At 43.8% G+C, this 21,322-nt stretch overlaps 1 protein-coding gene across 2 annotated transcripts in view; it reads right to left on the bottom strand.

The window, feature by feature from the left end:
- Positions 1-21,322, bottom strand: part of CIT (citron rho-interacting serine/threonine kinase) — a 180,839-nt gene that overhangs the window by 87,730 nt on the left and 71,787 nt on the right. For both annotated transcript variants that reach the window (XM_004379026.1, XM_004379027.1), the window contains exon 9: positions 17,251-17,434. In XM_004379026.1, coding sequence (XP_004379083.1) covers positions 17,251-17,434 — 184 coding nt within the window. The remainder of the gene's footprint in view (positions 1-17,250; positions 17,435-21,322) is intronic.

The raw sequence follows: 21,322 nt of genomic DNA, 5'->3' as shown, positions 1-21,322 counted from the left end.
TCAGAGGTGAATGGATAAACAATACGTAGTATACGGAATGTTACTCTGCCATAAAGAGAAATGAAGTTCTGATACATGCTACAGTGTGAATGAACCCTGAAAACATTATGCTGAGTGAAGTAAGTCAGACACAAAAGGACAAATATTTATTATCCCATTCGTATGAAATATCTAGAATAGGCAAATGCATAGAGACAAAAGTTGATTAGCAGTTACCAGGCGCTACAGGGAGGAGGGAATGAGAGTTACGGCTTAAGGGGTACTGAGTCTGTTGGGGGTGATGTAACACTTTTGGCAATGGATCATGGTGATGTAGCACAACATGGTGAATGTAATTAATGTCACTGATTTGTACACGTAAGAACGGTTAAGATGGCAAACTTTTTGTTATATTTCACCACAATAAAATTAAGGGGAAAAAAAAAATACTGATGCCCAGGTCCACCCAGGCCAATTAAATCAGAGATAAAGAGACTGGGAGGGGCCAAGGCAGCATCATTTTTATTAAGCTCCCAGGTGATTCTAACATATAGACAGGATTGAGAACCATAGGGCTAATGAGAAGAACATGCCTATGCTTTAGGGTCTAGGCATTTAAAACTCACAGTGTGACTGCCCCCAGCATTTGGTTCCATGAGGCATTTTGGCCAGGCCATTTGGTACTGGTGCCTTTTGGTCACTCTTTGAGCAGGAACCCAATTTTGAAGTCAATCGTGGTGGGATATGAATTTCAAGACAATTTATAGGTGTCAGACAATGATTAAAGACCATTTCCCCCAGTTTTAATAAGTCGATTAAAATATACCATTTCCATGACTTTCTATAAAAGAAATATATTAAAGGTAGGTATGGTTCAACCTAAAATATTCATATTCTACTCATTTTTCACATAGACATGTATGCCAGTTCAATCCCTAGTGCTAATGGCAAACTCTCAACATGTATTTCTTTTTTTTTTTTTTTTGGTTTTAATAAAGAGAAATTTATTTCCTCACAGTCAAAGTAAGCTAAAAGTCCAAATTCAGGGCATCAGCTCCAGGGGAAGCCTTTTTCTCTCTCTGTTGGGCCTTCTCATCAATGTTCTCCCGGACTAGGAGCTTCTCGGCACAGGGACCCCAGTCCAAAGGGCGCGCTCTGCTCCCGGCACTGCTTTCTTGATGGTGTGAGGTCCCCCTGTCTCTCTGCTCACTTCTGTCTTTTATATCTCAAGAGATTGCCCCAGGACACAATCCAGTCTTGTAGATCAGGTCCTGCCTTACTAACACAACTGCCATCCATCCTCCCTCATCAACATCATAGAGGCAGGTTTACAACATACAGGAAAATCACACAGTACCAGGAATCATGGCCTAGCCAAATTGATACACACATTTTTGGGGGGACATAATTCAAACCATGACATTCCACCCTTTGGCCCCCAAAAAATCACATCCTTGCAATATGGAAAACATAATCACCCCATCATATCATAGCAAAAGTCTTAACTCCAAGTCCAAAATCCAAAAATTCCTCTTCATCTGTGAAATCTAGAATACAAGTTATCTGCTTCCAAAGGTACAATGGCAGAACAGGTACAAGCTAGACATTTCCATTACAAATGGGAGAAACTAGAGGAAAAGAAGTGATAACAGGCACCAAACAAGTTAGCATTCGCCCTCAAGGCTTTGAAAATAATCTTCTGTTCTCGGAGACAATTTACACATAGCCCTGCCCTCCAGACTTTAGGTATTATAGGCCACAGTCTCTGGATTTTTAGTGGAGGTCCCTTGGCCCTGGGCTTCAGCTCCACCTTCCAGGCCCACTGGGACAATAATTCTGCTCCCTTGGCTTTAGACGCACCATTCTCCTAGTCCATTGGAGTGACAACTCCACCCTTAGAAACACCAGAGGCCATGGCTCCACCCTTTGAAACCCCTGAGGTCATGGCCATACCTTTTGAGGATGAAGCAGCTTGGCTTCTTGTGTCCCTTGTCTCTTCAGCTTCTGCTTCCTATGGCCTCTCGGCCCTCGGGCCTCACACCTGCATCTGCCCTGCTAGGGCTAGTGTTCCAAAGCTCAGCAGCTCCACCGGTAAGTGCCCGGAGGCACCTCACTCTGCCAGGAAGCCTTCTGCGTACAGGCACTCAGCTCCCTCGCTCCGTGGGTCGGCAAGCCTAGCTCCACCGATAAGTGCCCGGAGGCACCCCACTCTGCCAGGAAGCCTTCTGCGCACAGGCACTCAGCTCCCTCAGTCCGTGGGCCGGCAAGCCTAGCTCCACCGATAAGTGCCCGGAGGCACCCCACTCTGCCAGGAAGCCTCCTGCTCAGAGGCATTCAGCTCTCTCGCTCCGTGGGTCGGCTACAGTGCCGTCTTTCACCCGTCTCCTGGTTCTGCTGCTGTTGGTTCTCTGCTGCTGTAGGTTCTCTGCTGCTGCTGGTCCTCTGTCACTGCCACACATCTATCCATTCACAGTTTTAAAACCACTTCCACATTTTAGGTATCGGTTAGAGCAGCACCCCACTCTCTTGGTACCAAATCTGTCGTAGTCATCTAGTGACGCCATAACAGAAATACCACAAGTGGATGGTTTTAACGAAGAGTAATTTATTTCCTCACAGTCAAAGTAGGGTAAAAGTCCAAATTCAGGGCGTCAGCTCCAAGGGAAGCCTTTTTCTCTGTCGGCCTTCTCATCAATGTTCCCCCGGACTAGGAGCTTCTCGGCACAGGGACCCCAGTCCAAAGGGCACGCTCTGCTCCCAGCACTGCTTTCTTGATGGTATGAGGTCCCCCTCAACATGTATTTCTTGAGTGAATAGATTGCCACCACAGATATTCTCAAATATGATCACAACTTATTTTCTTTTTCTAGGATTTTCATTAGCCTTCCTTCTGACTTTGAAAGCAACAGCAAATTATTACTGACATCTGCATTATTCTAGAATTGACTATAATTTAAATCATAGCCTGAAATTCAATCCAAGGCTGGCCTCAGAGCCCCCAGAATATTATCAAATACAACTCTGTTCTTTTCAAGCAGTAACTCCTACAGTCTACAGTCATCCTCCAAAATACCATTTTATCGTGAGGGGTATTATTCAAAGAGCTGATATGATCACTACTTTAAGGGAAATTTGTGAAAAAAAAATTAAAAAGTCCTTAACTGGTTGGAATTACAAAGCTGTGTTGGGTGCAGAATTACAGTAAAGAAATTTATGAGGTTCCATTGACCCTGAAACAGGACAGGGTTATCTGCAAACAAAAGAGTCTTCCAAAAATTGTCCTTTGTTCTCAAAATTCCACTTCAACAAATATTTTTTTACCACCTTCTATGAGTGTGTGTGTATACATGAGAGAAAGACAGAAGAAAAGAGAGTGTAAAAGAGAGAAAACACAAAAAGTCCTATAATCCCCTTAAGAAAGGAGCCCTGGTACAGCAGTGGTTAAGCACTTGGCTGTCAACTGAAAGGTCCGCGGTTCAAACCCATCAGCTGTTCTGCTGGAGGAACATGTGGCAGTCTGCTTCCGTAAAGATTACAGCCTTAGAAACTCTATGGGGCAGTTCTACTCTGTCTTATAGGGTTGCTATGAGTCAGAATCAACTCAGCTGCAATGGGTTTAATCACCCTGAGAGATACCTGTGGACCAGTGGTTCTTGATCAGGGACAATTTTGCTCTTCCCTCCCAGGGACATTCGGCAATGTCTGGAGACTCTTTTCATCTTCAGGAATTAGGATGGGGGGTGCTACTGTCATCTAATGGATAGAGGTCAAGGATGCTGCTCAATATCCTACAATTCACAGGACAGAACCCCACAATAAGAAATTATCTGGCCCAAAATGTCAGTAGTGCCAAGGTTGAAAAACTCTGCTGCAGGAACTATAAAGATAAGCCACAATTCCTGTCCTCAAGGAAGTGATAATCTAGCAGAGAGAATTGACACCATCACCTTTGTCAACAATAATTATGGCCATTTATTGTGCACTTACTATGTGTCAGGCATTCTGCTTAATGCTTTACAGGTTATTTCATTGAATCTTCCCAACAATCCTATATGGTAGGTATTATTAGCCCCATCGAACTGAAGCCAAGGAATAGCTTACTCCACGGCTTCTACATTCTCTACCACATTATGGTCATTTGTATGTGAGTGCAGGGCAGTAGAGCTGGGGAATCAAAGTTGTGACACTCTGCAATTTGAGTTCAAATCCCAACTCTGCTACTTCTTGGCTGGATGGCTTTGGACAAAGCCAAGAAAAGTGCTGCAGAGCTCACAGGAGCAAGGTTGTGGAGGAATGGGATATTGGTCGCGAGTATCCAGGACTGGATATGTTCAATGCTGGGATGGCGACTCCAAACCTGGGCCCAGGACAGCCTGGGTCTCCAAGAACATCCACACTCCTGGTCACCCCAGAAACAGCTCCACCCACACACCAGAGCAACTCTCCCTCCATCACTTGGTGGCTCAGGGGGGTAATTAAATGAGAAACAGGACAGATTTCAGAGGCCCAGGTTGGTTCATGCTCCGGGCTCGATGAGATGCAGCACAATGAGGATGCTAATAAAAGAACATGCAGCCTGCCCACACATTGCTTGCCTACTCCTCCTGGCCACATCTCTGATCCACAGCCAGTTATCCCCATGGAGAGAAAAGGCACTTCTGAGCCGCGGGTGCATGCAGCCAGCCACCCACACACAGCAGTGCTGTCTCTTCAAGCACAAAGCCAAGTTTGGGTTTTCCTTTTTTTCCAGTTTCTATTTTCTAGAAAAATTTACTCTGAAATCAACATTTCTAATCCACACATCTGCCTTATAATTATAGAGGCCCAAACAATATTAATAGCGGTAATGGTATATGGCACAGAGGGAAGGTCAGGCTTGGTCGTTAATTGCCACAACTGATATGTTTCATAAAACATATTAGATGTGGCCTAAAAATTGCTTTGCATGTAACCTCAACATTTAAGTAAAAATGATAAAATGCACTTTTTCAAAAGATGTGCCTATAAATAATCCACATGACTTAAAAAAAAAAAAAAATCCCTTAATGAACCTATTAACAAAATACCGGTTGCCGTCAAGTTGATTCCGACTCACAGCAACCCTATAGGACAGAGGAGAACTGCCCCATAGGGTTTCCAAGGAGTGGATGGAGGATTCAAACTGCCAACCTTTTGGTTAGCAGGTGAGCTCTTAACCACTGCACCACCAGGGCTCTATTAACAGAATATTTCATATCAAGAAAAGACAATCTATACTGCCATCCTAAAAGCAAGTATATGTGTTGAGTACGATCTAATCACTACTGTAATGACAAAGATCATTCTTAAGCATCTCACCATCCATTTATTCCTTTAGGAAGAGGATCCCAATGCCTACAAAAGATGCTACCAGATCACATATCACTGAGAAAACTAAGAATGGATACTTGAGGATAAAAGGAGGCAATCAAAATTAGCTCAGCTGAGGGCCTTATCTTAATTGTGGCCAACGGCTCTAAAAATACAGGCAACCGCAAGATGTAAGATGGTGCAAAAAAAACCTCTCAGCATTCTGTTTCCAAAAATATATTGCCTTTAAGATTGAGCATTCTGAAATTTATGAACTAACTTTATAAATCTATTTGGAAATACACAGTGATGTCCATCATGAGCACTTGGAAATACTGGAAACAATGTTCTCCTAAAGAATTTCTGAGTCTAACTAGATTTGGGGCACTGTTTGCCCCCACACACATTTGCACTTACACACACACACACACACCACACACACACACACACACACACACACACACAGCCAGCAGTGGTCTCCAATTCAACTAGGGCATTTACTTTGGAATGATTAATATAAAGCTCAGGAATCATTTATCAAAAACTATAATATTAATAAATGTACAGCTACTCATGTGATTTCTAATACATAGACACCTCTAAGTCAGCGCCTAGCTTTGCAGATTAATTGCATTGACATACCTCCACCTCTTGCCTGAATGACTGCAATAACCTCCTAACTCATCTCCCTGAATCCAACTCTTGCCTCCTATGATCTACCTTCTATACAGTGGTCAGAGGGACCCTTTGTAAAATGAGAACCAGATAGTCCACATCCCTGCTCAAAATCCTGCAACGGCTGCCTGCTCACTGCAATGAGAGCAAAATCCAAACCCACAAAGCCCTGCTTACCTCAATTCGGAGCACTTTCCCTATGTGTCTCAAAGCTCTGGCTGCCCCAATGTTCTTTCTATCAGATGGACACCCACAGGCTGGTTCCAGCCTCAGGGCCTTGCCCACTATCCCTCTGCCTGGAATACTCTTCCCACTTATCTTCCACAACTGGCTCCTTATTGTCATTCCAGTAAGTTGTAAGCTCTGTGAGGGCAAGGATTTTTGTCTCTTTGTGTTCACTGCTACAGCCACAGTGCCTACGAAGTACCTGGCACATAGTGGGCCCTCAAATACTTTAATGAATGAACTAATGAATGAGTGAACAAATGAAGAAACAAATCAATGAACAGTCTGCCCTACCAGAATATAAGCTCCATGAGGACAGGGGACTTTTGTCTGTCTTGTATTCACTGCTACATCCTAGTTTCTAGAACAGCATCTGGTACATCATACTAGCTCAATAGAGAATCATAAGCTGTTTGGTCTTGGGAAGTGACCCACCTTCTTGAACAAATACTCCGTGCTCAGCTCAGAGAGGCCCTCCCTGGGTACCCAGTCTAAAGCAACAGTTCCCATTCACTCCCCATCATGGGCCTGATCTCTTCAGAGTTACTGCCGTCTGAAATTTTCTTATTTGTGAACTTGTTTATCCTGTCCCCTCCCCCAACAGAGTGCTAGCTTCTTGAGGACAGGGACCTTGTCTGTTTTGTTCATAGTTATACCCCAGGGCCTAGAACGACATGTTTATTGAGTGCATGAATGAATGAATGAATGCATGAATGGTGTGTCAAGCACTTTTGTGCCCCAGGCAGACTCAGTTTAAAGGTTGCCATGGGACAAAGGAATCCAAAACAAGAAGTGCCTTGAATCAATGCTGGCTCCAGAAGGCTTTCTGGCCTTCACGTGGGAGATACCCAGTATTAGTTCTAGGATGTCACAGCCTCTCATTCAAGGGACACACGAACATGAGGGTAGGCAGGGGTGTGTGACACTGAGTACAGGGTACATCTTCCTTCTCCAGGACCAAGTTCCAGATCTCACTGGAGAAAAACAGGCTCAGCCATGCTGCTAGAAACCCCAAATGTGTTTTATTGAAGGAGCAGGTTTAACTGACACGTCACGGACTTCATTCAGAGTAAAAAATTGGAAGGAGATATTAGGACATCTGTCAGCCACCCCATCTGGAGCCTGATTCTCTCAATGGGCAGAAACCAGCAAAATGTTTTTATAAAGTGGAAGCAGGGAAGAAAGAGGAATCAAAAGCACCTCAGTCCCACCCTCACTCCTAAATAATGATAACAAACATGAAATGGACACTCGCTCTGCTCCAGGCGCTAACACTAAATGCTCTGCATGTGTTATGTCCCCACAACAAGCCGGCCAGGTAGGCACTATTATAACCCCATTTTATAGATGAGGAAATTGAGGCTGAAAAAAGTTAAACACTTCATTCACACAGTTAGTGAGGGGTAACGCCCAGATTTGAACCCATCTTTGATTATAAAGGAAAACTTGGTGGCGTACTGGTTAAGAGCTACAGCTGCTAACCAAAAGGCTGGCGGTTCAAATCTACCAGGCGCTCCTTGGAAACTCTATGGGGCAGTTCTACTCTGTCCTATAGGGTCGATATGAGTCAGAATCAACTTGACGGCAACAGGTTTGGTTTTTTTGGTTAGTTTTGATTATAACGCCTGGATATTAATGGCTCTATAATATGTCCCATGGAGCCCTAGTGGTGCAGTGGTTAAGCACTCGGCTGCTAACCAAAAGGTTAGCAGTTCGATCCCACTAGCCTCTCCATGAGAGAAAGACGTGGCAGTCTGCCTCCATAAAGATTTACAGCTTTGGAAACCCTATGGGGCAGTTCTACTCTGTCCTGTGGGGTCACTATGAGTCGGAACTGACTCACCAGCAATGGGTTGTATAACTTGTCCAAAAAATAAAGAATGGTTATATCAGCTCTAAAGTTAAAAGTTGGAAAAGTTGGCCATCCTAAAGCTGTGTGGCTTTAAGAAGTAACCCAAGCTTCTTGGTCTTCACTTTCCATATCTGTAAAATAATGCCTCCATGAATAACTGCCTCCTTTGCCATGAGACCAGAAAAACTGGATGGTGCCTAGCTACCATTACCAAACATTTTGATCAAAGATTCTATAGACGAATCCTCATCAAAAGGGGGAAAATGTAGCATAGAATTTACAATTCTCATAGACTCCAGACTTTCTGGAGCCATGAAGGCTAGATGAACCCCTAAAACTATTGCCCTGAGCTAATCTTTAAACCTTAAACCAAAGATATCTCCCAAACTCTTCTTAAAACCAAACAACAGTTTAATTTAACTAGTAAAGAATGTCTGCCTTGAGCATTGTGGTCTTTCAAGATCTATCTACATGGGATCAAACCGACAATAGGAACTCGAAAGATCAGATAAGAAACTTAGGGAGCAGTGAGTTTATGTTAATGGGGGAGGAACAACTCAGAAAAGGAGGGTGAGAATGGTTGCACAACTCGAAGAATGTAATCAATGTCACTGAATTGTACATGTAGAAACTGTTGAATTGGTGGATATGTTTTGCTGTGTATATTCTCAACAGCAGCAACAAAATAAATAAAATCAAAAAAAAAAGTAAAGGGTTGAGGATGAGGTCAAATTTTAAAATCTGCACGTATTTTCCCAATGTCATTTATCTATAAATATGCATTTTAATAGTGACATAAACATAGACAACAGTACGTAGAAAAAATAATGGCTTGTTGCTAGGTTTAAGTGAGAATAGCTATCAAGCACTTAGAACAGTACCTGGTACAAAATGAATTCTCAGTACAGCCAGCTCTTTCATCTTTATTATTAGATTATTCTATAGGTCCTGCATAATCTAGCAAAATCACGGTTTGTAGAGGGCAGGGTAACACAGTGGTCCTGGAGGCAGCCAGTTATCAGTCTATGTCTTAGCTGTGCTACTCACCATCTGCAAGACCTCAAGAAAATAGCTTAACCTCAATGAGCCTCAGATTCCTCATCTGTAAAATGGGATAGTACCAGCTACCTTATAGAGTTATGCTGAGATTGTGAGGACTGAATGAGATAATGCACGTCAAGTACTCGGCATAGCTCGAGGCACACAGAAGTGCTCAGTAGATGACAGTTTCCATTAGCAGTTATATAAACTGAGCAGAAGAAAAAGTGGCATCATTCCTGGCTATTTTAGTCTAATTCAATTTGACAAATGTTCATTGAAGACTTGCCAGGGCAAGGCACTACTTCAGGCAAAAGGAGGTGAGCCTTGAGCAGCTTGGCCAGAACACAGGGGACAAGAGGGAAGCACACCTGAGCAGGCAGACTGGGGTCTTGGCATATCAAGCCTTGAACACCAAGCTCAGGAGTGGTCATTAATTCTGTGCACATGTGATGCAGCTAGAGGTCTCAGCAGGCGAATGACATCATCCAGTCTGTGCTTTGGAAGAACTCTGCCTTCTATGAGGCATGGATTGGAGCAAGGAAGTTGGAGGAAGAGGAAACGGTTAGGAGGCTACTGCAATAGCCCAAGCAAGAGTCAATGACAGGCAGTGGTGAGGGCAGAAAGATGGGCATGGATACAAATGTCATCCTAGAGACAACACTTGGAGGACTTAGCAACTGACGGGGTGTTGGGGGAGATGGAAAAGAGTTTAAGACAACTCAGTCTCCTTGTCAAGATGGGTAGGAAGGTGGTAGTTGCTTAAATGAAATGAGGAAGTCCAAACTAGCACCTAGAGGCTTAGTGAGTGAGAATGAGTCTCTCTGTGTTGGGAGGGAACAGAGGACAGGGATGGTGAGAAACTGGTAGAACATCCCGGCAACGAGGAACATAGAGCACATTGGGAGGAAGGCCATGGGGATGTGAGAGTAATAGTCAAGGAACGGAATAAGATCACCAAGAAGAAGCTAGAAAGAGAACTAGGGTGAACTTCAGGGGATGATATCTATACTTCCAGGGCCTAAAACAGAAGATGAAATCAATGAAGAAGTGAGAATGGTAGTCTGAGAGGTAGGAGGAAAACCAAGTTTCCACAGTGTGAAAGAGACATAGAACATTTCAAGAAGAAACGTCATAATGAACGATATCAAATGGAAATCACTAAATTGAGTGGTTAAGTGTAATTAGTAGCTGCTGACACAGCAGTTTCAGTAGCGTTGTAAGGGTGGTACAAGAAGCATTGAGTGTAGGCTACTCTTTCAGGAAGTTTGTCAGAGAAAGGAAGGTGAGAGAGGTCAGGAGATGAAAGACAAGTAAAGCAGAGAGAACTGAGAGAAATTCACTTAAGCAAAGAAGAGTTGCCAAACTGGCAAAGAGCTTGGGAACACATAGCACCATTTAGTCAACTACCATCTTCTTAAAGGATCCGAGGCAACCATGCGAATTAGCATGTGTAGGCCAGCGGAAAACGTACATGACAGATGTTTTGGGGCCTAATCTTCAGAACTGGGTTAGGATCGTTTGGATTAGATTTCCTAAAGGTATCTGTGAGACAAACAAGAAGGCGGTAGAATGGTCCTGCCAGGCCTGTGAAGCAAGCACATGCAGTCTAAATAGAGAACAGAATAAGGCAAGCAGGAGAATAAGATGTGCTTGACTAAGAAAGAAGAAACTGAATGAGCGAAAGGAGAAAACTCAACACGCATAGGAGAGCATTAAACATCTGATCCAACAATGGCAGGATATAAACTCAACACAAGGCACTTCAGGGCAGTGACCATGGGCAGAAGCTAGCTAAAAAACTTGTTTGGGAAGGAACAGGTGATACATGCCTTCATGTACCAGAGAAGATTCTGTTATTGCTGTTGACTACTGAAAATAAATCAAAACACAGGTGAGGATCTTTGCAATAGGGACCTGGAGGTAGCACACACAATGACAAACAGCCTTTGGCTGGATGTAGAAAGTAAAACAATTTTTGAGGGAAGATACTTCAACTCCAAACTATTTCAATAAAAAGGAAGTAGGACTGATGAGGGGGTGGAGTTCAGGCCATCTTCCACTGGATGAAGGCATCCCAAGATGGATGACCGGGAGGCAACTCGAAGTATTAAACGTAGATTCGAGTACAAACAGATCACAGACTTATCAACAAGGCAATGAGAGTTGCAGCCCTAAAAACTGGTGATTTCAATCGGTTGACCAAATGTTTATCAAGTAGCTGGAGATGACTGACCTGCAGATATGGTGGAGAGCAAAGCCAGTGCTGTTCCCTGTCCTCACCAGGCTTACATTCTAGCAAATAAGAACATCCAGGGAAAGAGGATATACATGTGTGCATACGTATGTGTATACACACACACACACACACACACACACACACACACACACACACCAGGAAAGAGTCTCTAAATGAGAAGAGGAAGAAATCAGAGAAATTCAAGAGCTACACAGCCCACCTACCCAGTCAACTTCAAGAGATTTCAAATAAAACCCAGAGTTTAGACTGTCAGCTCTCATCCCCACTCCCTGTCCCAACTTCATCATCTGTCACTCCTCACAATGGGCCTCCGCTCCTGACAAGCATGTGAACTTGGGGATCCCACCTACATTTCCTAATTTCTCACCTTTATGGCAATGACACTTAGCAGCATAGCAAATTGGCTAAGAGAAGAGCCTCTGGAGCCACACTGCCTGGGTTCAAGTTCAGGCTGAGCTACTCATTTTAGCTCTGGGACCTTGAGCAAGCAGCTTAATCTCTCTGTACCTCAGTTCCCTCACATGTAAAATGAGAATGGTAACAGTACCTTCCTCCTGGGCTGTTGTGCAGATTACATGAGTTAATCTGTGCAAAGTGCTTGGAACAGAGCCTGGCAGAGTTCCTGCCCCGTAAGGATGAGCTGCTGTTATCACTCTGCCTGCTAAAAAATTCCCTGTAACTTCCTATCCATTGATCCAAACCCATTTTCCTTTTAAAAAGTTGAGCCAAATATTCTACCTTCCATGAATATGCTTATAAATTCAGGTCCAACACAGATTTACTGAGGGTCTACCATGTTCTGGCCTCCAGGAAAACCAGGATGAACAAGACAGCACTGCCCTTGAGATCACAGTCTATTTGGGGAAACAGACATACCAAGAAAGATCATCAGAGTAATCTGGCAAGAATTATGAATTGGCATTCCCCGTTAAGTGCACCCCACTGGATCTTGCTTTACTCTCCTGACTCTCCTAAAGCAATTATTCAATTTGTACCATGTTGTTCTGCAATGAAAGCATTTACTTTGTGTTTTCTGAATTGCTTCACATGTATATGCTTTATCTTGTTCAACTGGATGGGAAGGTATCCATTCTGGAAGTGGGTCTTCTAAATCTGGCCCCCATTCCATCTCTCACCAACAACCACTTTTACCAACAGGCACTTGGCAACTGCGTATTAACCCCTTGGGGTTGCTCAGAATTTTTAAGCATCTCTAGAGAAAATTCCCAGGACCTGGGAAGCTGGGCTTCTGGTCTGGCAAGACTATGGACTACCTGATTATTGTCAAGACCTTTCTGAAACCTCTTGGTATGTACATAAGGACACAACATATAAAGAGACTAGCATATTTGTAATAACAAAAATAGTAACTGAATGTTTACGAGGCTTTCCTATGTGCCAGGCACTGGGCCAAGTGCTTGATACATCTCATTTAATCCGCCCAACAACCCTAGGAGGTCAGTGTCGTTATTATCCCACTTGGCAGTTGAGGAAACTGACATACCACAAAGAAGGCCCAGTAGAGCAAGGAAGAGGCACCAAAAAGTGGGTTCTCTGAAAATTCAGGAAGGTAATAGTGACAGCCATTTCTTTCTTCCACAGTGTTTGAATAGCTGGCTCATAACTCCATTTTCAAATCCACCCAAAGCTAAGGAAAGAGCCATTAGTCAAAAGGACGAGAGAGCCTCCTTCTTAAAACTGCCTACTCAGATACCATCACCCTACTAGTTCCAGTCTCATCAGGATTCCATTGCTCCCCTAAGATTTCCAACTTCTCCAAAGCATAAGACCAGCATGTATAAAACTAACACAAAATATAAAACCAACCAGTTTAAACACTTCGAGGGACAGAGTAGCAGAGGCGGGGGTCTGGGGACCATGATTTCAGGGGACATCTAGGTCCACTGACATAACAAATTTTATTAAGAAAATGTTCTGCATCCCACTTTGGTGAGTGGCGTCTGGGGTCTTAAAAGCTAGCAAGCTGCCATCTAAGATGCATCGATTGGTCTCAACCCACCTGGAGCAAAGGAGAATGAAGAACACCAAATTCACAAGGAAAATATTAGCCCAAGAGACAGAAAAGGGCCACATAAACCAGAGACTCCATCAGCCTGAGACCAGAAGAACTACATCGTGCCCGGCTACCACCAATGACTGCCCTGACAGGGAACACAACAGAGAGTCCCTAGACGGCGGGGAAAAGAGGGGAGCAGAACTCAAATTCTAGTTAAAAGACCAGACTTAATGGTCTGACTGAGATTGAAGGGATCCTGGAAGACATGGCCCCTGGACTCTCTGTTAGTCCCAAACTAAAACCATTCCCGAAGCCAATTCTTCAGACAAAGATTAGACGGGACTATAAGACATAAAATCATACTCTTGAAGAGTGTGCCTCTTAGCTCAAGTAGATACATGAGACTAAATGGGCAGCTCCTGTCCAGAGGCAAGATGAGAAGGCAGAAAGGGACAGGAGCTGGCTGAAGAGACATAGGAAATCCGGGGTGGAAAGGAGGAGGGTGCTATCACAGTATAGGGAGAGCAATGAGGGTCACATAACAATGTGTGTATAAATTTTTGTATGAGAAACTAACTTAAACTGTAAAATTTCACTTAAAGCACAATTGAAAAAAAAACAACTGGTTTTTCCTTCTAGAGTTTATACTGAAGGTTAGCAGGAATGTATTATCTGTTTAAGCAAGAGCTTAAATTAGGCAGTATCTCAGATCTAGGAGAAAGGACTTAAAGAAATATACCTCAGGCCAACAGGGGAGGGAAGAGAGCTGGTATTCATTTTATTTTTAAACCTTTTAACACGCTGATTTCTCTTAGTACCCTACTATAATAATGTTCAGGCAAATGGAGGCTCAGAGGAACACCAGGCACTCAGGGCTTGGGAACTTGGTTTGGGTTATTGCTGGCTTACAACGCAAAAGGGTACCAGATACTCACTCCCCAGCACTGACTTTGCCATAATCCTACCCCAAAGACAAGAAAACCCAGTTCTCAAGAATCCCTCCAGCTCCCTCCAACTCAGGCTGCAAGGAACTACCACTACTACTTATAAATTGAAATGTTGAGATAAAAATTCTTGCTAAACCTAAATTAAGGATGCACTCTCACTGGCTGGTTTAAAAATAGTCTAGCGTCCTTAAAAGGGAACCTAAAAAAGTGATCACAACAATTAAAACATTCCCACTGCCAGAGTTCCCGTGAAAATTCATAATTTATTCAGTTCAGAATATTTCATTCCATTCACTGGTAACCAATCTGGGGTCCATTTACCCCAGCACAGTACAACAGCATCTGCAACTTCCTCCTTGGTAGGAAGAATAACAGCACAGGTAATCAACGTGGGTAAATAAAAACCTGTGATGTTGAAAAAAGGAAGGGGAGAAGGAGAAACTCAAGAAGAAATACCAGGTCACTGGTGGCAAAGATGGTCCCCACAAAAACTGCATCCCCCACACCTCCAAGTGCATTTTGTAAGTTTATGTCAATGGAACTATAGAAGTTGCTAAGTGATTTTGTCAGTGCACCTCTTTTATGGGACTTCTAACGGGATTTTCATAATCCAACACCAAACCCAAGTCAAGGGTCACCCACATTGGACAGGTGGAGTGAATTTCTAAAATGACCCTATAGGTTTCACCTATACTGATGCTCAAAGACAGAGCAGCCAAGTCAACCGCAACATCACATTAAAAGACATAAGATGAGAGAAAACCCCAAATTGCCATGGGAAAGACAATGAAGTTACCCAAAGACAAGAATACTCCAATTCCATCTTCCAGATAAGAAATACATATTTTTGTTTGCATGTACTTTTTTTAATGAGACTCTTATTAAGCATTCTGTTGGGGCCTGAGCAGAAGCTCATTTTATGCTCTAAAGATGTATTTTGAACTACCAAAGGTGAAATAGCATTTCTTCAAATACAGTGAGCAATATACACACAATCTGGGGGAAAGGATCATGAGTAAATTGCATCAACAAATATTTATCGAGTGCCTGGGCCTTAAGACTGGGAGGGCCCTGTCAGAGAGCTCCCTTAACTGAGCTTTCTGTAGGAAGCAGAGAGATGCAATTACAGTCTTCCTGAAAAATAAGCAATTAATCACACACTGCTTTGGGTTAATTGCAATGCCTAGAATCTCCCACATCATTCTGCCTTTGCCCCTGAAATCAAACTCCCCAGGGTCCTCCCCGCAATTTCTCAGACCACTGATAAGCACGCTGAGCGAGCTTTTATTCTGACCCAGCCAGCCCACAACTGGCCAGAAGTAGAACTCCCCACACATCTCCTTCCAGTTCAATGTGTGACCTTCGGTGTGCTGTGTGTGTCAAGGTCATGCTGCCCACTAACCACGCATCCTTAACCATCAGGCCTCCACTCCTGCCCTGCCCTTCGATGCCAATGCAGAACCTCCCAGCCCTGGTGGACAATTTCAACTCGATCCAACAGCACATTCAACAGCTAGCTAGTTAGATTTCTGCCTCTCCTGCCTTCATACGGACTGCTTTGGGGTAGTAGAGAAAATCAGCAAGAAAGGCACAGCCAATGCTGTCAAATTTCGATCCAAATTTGAAACCCAGTCCCTGGGGAGGCAGCAAAGAAGGACTGCCTCAACATTTCTCAGCAGAAAAACCTCCCCCAAATTCAGTCACGGTCCAAAACCCTAGTTCATGTCCAATGCCCAATTGCCACAATAGCCTAAAATCTTTTCAGGAACATTACTGTCAAGATAGCACCCATGGGGAGACACCATCCAGGAACCAACACCACATCTTTTAGAATCGATATCTAAGCTACAAGCACAACAAATAGGAAATGAACGTGGTCAAGGAGAAAATCAAATTCTGCTCGTCTCCTAAGTGGGCAGCAACATGAGGGAGGCAGGGTGGCTGGGGTGTAGCACAGCTGGACCAAGACCTTCCTGGGGAACTCGCTCCTCTGGAAAAAGAATGTCATCATATCAGGAGAAACCAAAGCAAGACACTGTGCAACCACATCCACAGAGGCTGCTGCATTTCGGAGAAATTCCTGGAGGCTGGAAGCCATGACCCTCCAATCCCAAGCGCCGCACTAATGCATTTCTCATTAGGTTTTTTTAAGTATGGAGAAAGATTTACCAGGTCAAGAGGTTTATGGTGATATTTATACTTGTATTTTCTAGTCTCCTGGTTTGCTGTATTTTTTCCTCTCATGAAGCCCGATTTCTGTGAATCAATGACTCTGCTACATCACAGTCCCTCCCGGTGGCTCATGGTAACGGGGCTTTCTCTGACCACCAGCCCTCCGCCAGCTCAGAGAAGCTCAGCCACCAGCTCCCTGATCTTGCAGCATACTTCAAGAGGAGCCGAGCACCAGCTCTCTGTTAGAGCTACCGCACAGCCACTTGCAGCTCAGTTAAACCCAACAGGCAACCTTTCGCTTAATGAGACAAGGTTTTTAGGATTCTTGCGATACAGCAAAGATAGCAACCCCCCACCATCACCCACCCACCTGAGAGATAGATACATAGATGATGGATAGATGGATAGCTCATATTAAATGCTGCACATTTCTTCTTATACCAAGCATCTGCACCGCTAGAAATCTCCCAATATTTCCTCTCCTCGAAAGAAGACCAAAGACTGAAAAACTAACCCAAAGTACCCAGCTGACAATTATGATGCTACTGACAGGGATAGGTACCTTAAACCCAGCAAACTGAGAACAGTAACAGCCTATCCCAGCAGAGCCCAAACAGGTAAACTGCTTCCCAAATGCAGGCTGATGAGCAGCTTCCCACCACTGCACTCCCCCCACCCTCTACCCTCCATCCGCCCACTTTGGCTCGGTATGCCTTGCACCCATGCAGATCCCTTAGAAAGTCAAATTGCAACTTACTCAGATCTACCAAGAATTCCCAGTGCCTTGCTGTACGAAAACCCCACAAACGGCAGCTCCTCGCCCGAGAAACCTGAGGGGTTCAGCTGGCACAGAGAGGATGAAACCCACGAATTCTTCTCTGGTTCATCAAAATTGGAGGTGTCATCATCAGACTTGAGGGTGGGAACGAAGGGAGGAGGAGCTGGTTAAAGAAAAACAAGAAGGGAGGGAGAGAGCATTCAGACAGATTCAACACTGTTGCAGAGAAAAGCGTCTTACTCCTTCAGCGTTCGCTGGGGCACTGCAGCGCCCTGCTCTCAATCTCCTCACGGCTCTGACAGCAACAAGAGCTTAACCCCTTGTCTGCCAACATGGCCACCAACCTGCAGACAGGCTGCCTTCCCTGCTGGGGTAAACTGAAGGATAAATTCAAACAGGTCACTTGATTGAATGGGAGCACCTGGCAACTCATTTGAGCAAGCTGCTGGTTCCTGACATTTCCACAGCGCTTCTAGGGAACATCAACTGGCTGCTGCCAGAGTGCCAGATGACCTAAACCTATTTATTTCCTCTTCCAGGCAGGTTTAAATTATTAATATTTAGCTCTAATCACTGAAATAAGATGGAACTTGGACACTTCACAGACTCACCGGAACGCGGGGGAAGGAACAGGAAACAGGATTTGTAAGGCTCTGTAACTCATGTTAGGGTAGCACTGCGTCTAGCTCATTCATATCCCGATGAATATACTCAGGGATCTTATTAACCACTTTTTTTAGTTCATTATCACTTCTCCCCAATTCAACCAGGCCCACCGAATGCACCACAGTTTAATTAATATAATGAAACACCAGCCACATAAAGTTCTTCCCAATGATTTACAGCTCTCCTGCGTGCTGACAGGGACCGCACTGGTGGACATCTGCAGCACGATTCCTACCTCCTTATGGCATGCTTCCCGGCTGGGGGCATCTTACATCTTCTCTGCTTCCTGCCGACCTACTAAGCTCTCTTGGTCAGGGAGGTGGACGCTCATCCATCAGTCACCAGGAAGCTGCCCACTGTGGTGGGCTCCCAGGGCTGCAGCCAGCCAGAGGCGTTACCATGGCTGCAGGCTGAGGCATCCGTGGCGGGCCAGCCGGGCACAGTGTCAAGCTAGGCACGGCAGCATCACATCCCCTGCAGTGCAGGCTTCATGCACCCCGCGCCCGTGCGTGCTCTGGCTGTAACCCCACCTGGCCACCCGTGAGGCAGAGGCCAATGCCCATCTGAGAGACAGAGCAGCATGAGTCACCGCCGGGGCTAGGGCTCGCTAGAGCTCCCCCTAGGACGATTGTCACAGCCCTTCACAGCCCAGACTCCTTTTTTAACTCCTCCTGTTCTGGACAAAGCTGTTTGCCAGATATGAGCAGCAGTTTGTTTTTCTGCATACAGACTCAAAAAATCTGGCTGTTTCCAAAGTTCTTAAATGACAACACCATTGGAGCAGCGTCAGCAAGTAACTGGAGTGCAAGTAACTGGAGCAGGGAAGAGATGAGGAGGGGCAAGCAGATGGATCCAGGGGTTGGCTGTTCCCAGGAAGTGCAAAAGAACATTCTTAGAGCTGCAGGTGTATTGGGATGAGGTGGGAGAGTGAGGAAGATCGATGATGTAAAATGTGCACTATGAGAAAATTATTTAACACCTCCAAGCTCTCTCAAGAGAATTTAAGTCTTCCCTGTAAGTATCAGAATCTCCTTGCTTAATACTTTAAAAATTAGCTGATGGAAAGAAAAATTAGATTGAATGCTTCAGCCCACATTCCATGTGTACTTCCACCAACATAGGCTAAAATCCACTCTGATTTCAATTACCTAGTACATTTTTAAAAAGTTAAAAAAAAAAAAAAAAAAGGAAATTACATTTCATAAGGATCAAAAAGAGAAGATTTCCATCCCAAAATAAGGAATCTCAGATAAAGACTGAGGAGGTTTATGGAGAGAGATTTGCAGATGATACCAACATATAGGCATAGTGGTTAATGGCTCAAGCTCTGGACTCTCTAACTATGTGGGTTCAAATGCCATTCCCACAACTTACTAGCTCTGTGACCTTGGGAGAATCACTGAACCTCTCTGAGCCTCAGTTTCAACATGGGGACAATGATAGTAACTACCTGAAAGGGCTGTCGCAAGGTTTTAAAAAAAACTATATAAAGTGCTTAGCACAGTTCGTAACACACAGTAAGCTCTCTGTAAAGGGTACCTGCTTTTATTATTATTGCTCACAGGAGATATATGTTTATGACAGATTGTGCAGTTATTGCAACCTAGTAAGATACAAGGGGCTTTACAGCAGAATCTGTATTGAGTATTCTTCCCTGCACAAGGGACAGACACATCCATGTAGATGTTTTTGTTAATCATATTTAATTCCTAGCAGAACTTTAACTCCCTTTCCACTATATACTAATTTATCTTTAGGAGACTAGAATAGAATTCCATTTCTGAGTAAGGAGCATGATTAATATAGGGATAGGAGACACCCTCAGTGAAATAATTATGATTTAGAAGTTCCGTACTATAAAATAAGATTCCTTTATAAAACTCTGACACGTTCAAAGCTAGCTTAAAGTGGCTGAGATTAGAAAAAAAGAAGCAGAAAATCTTCAGGATAAAAGGAAGAAAAGTCAAATGAAACACAGGTGAGATATTCACAAGACAGATTAAAAGCTAGGGAAGTAAACCTCTAGACATGCAGTCAGTTAAGTACAACAGGAAATTCTGAAAGAAAGTGCTTCTATGGGCCACATTCAGGCAGGGAAAAGTCACAGCCTTGAGCCAAGGGAAGTAAAGAAGTACAAACACTCCTCCAGGAAGTGATGAGGATACTAACCATGATCCAGGGCCCTTTAAACCAAACCTATCTCTGTGGAGTCAATTCAGACTTAATAATGACCCTATAGGACAGAGTACAACTGCCCCATAGGGATTCCAAGGTTGTAATCTTTACGGAAGCAGACTGCCACATCTTTCTCCCATGGAGCTGCTGGTGGGTTTGAACTGCTGACCTTTCGGTTAGCAGCCGAGTGCTTAACCACTGCACCACCAGGACTCCTTCCAGGGTCCTTTAGAGGTGGAAGAAGTAAAGAGGAGACTAGTGAGAAATTGGAACCTCAGGTGTGGGGTCTACATTTACAGTGTTCTGCATTGTGTGGGAACAACACACCAAGAAATTAACATAAATACTGGTCCAGGATCATGGAACCCTCAGGTCACTGATAGACACTAGTGGAAAACAACTTGTAGAGGCCCTTTCACAACCGAGGGGATACAGGATACACTCTCTCTCTCTCACAAACACACACACACACACCTCCTACTGAAAACAAGTTCACAATAAAGAAGTAAAAAAACAAAAGTACACAAAACAAAGAAAAACGAACCACATGAGGAGACGTACTTCCTTGAAGGAGCATCAGCAGATAGAAGAAACAGGCAAATTAGCCCTCTAAAAACTACAGATAGTAGAACAGTCTAAGTGATCACAAAATAAGTTTTATTATCAAGGCAGATGAGTAGAAATTCCAATAGAAGAACAAGACACTTTGAAAAAGGACCAAGCACATTTGAAAAGGAACCAAACAGAACTTTCAGAAATAAAAAATATTGTTTCTGAATTTAAATTTTGAAATTCACTGGGTGGGTTAAATAGCAGATTAGATACAGCTGAAGAGAAAATTAGCGAACTAGCAGTTAGATCCGAGGAAATCATATAGAACCATCCTTGTCAAAGTGTGGTCTCTGGACTTATAGCATCAGCATTATCCAGAAACTGGTTAGAAGTGCAGAATCAAACGGCCTGCTCCAGGCTTGCTGACTCAGAATCTACAGTCTAACAAGATCATCAGGTAATTCGCGTGCATGTTACAGTTCAAGAAATGCTCATATAGAATGTAACAGACAGAGGCAAAGACATGAAAAACATGAGAGGTTAAGAGGCAAAGACAGGATGTGAACATCTAATACATATCTAACAGGAGCTCTAGAATATGAGAATAGAAAATTACCTCAAAATCTGGATGTCATGTTTTAAAAGGACTGTGTCAAGT

The sequence above is a fragment of the Trichechus manatus genome, unplaced genomic scaffold (assembly GCF_000243295.1).
Source record: "Trichechus manatus latirostris isolate Lorelei unplaced genomic scaffold, TriManLat1.0 scaffold00061, whole genome shotgun sequence".
Taxonomy (NCBI): Eukaryota; Metazoa; Chordata; class Mammalia; order Sirenia; family Trichechidae; genus Trichechus; species Trichechus manatus.
This window is presented reverse-complemented; position numbering and strand designations above follow the sequence as displayed.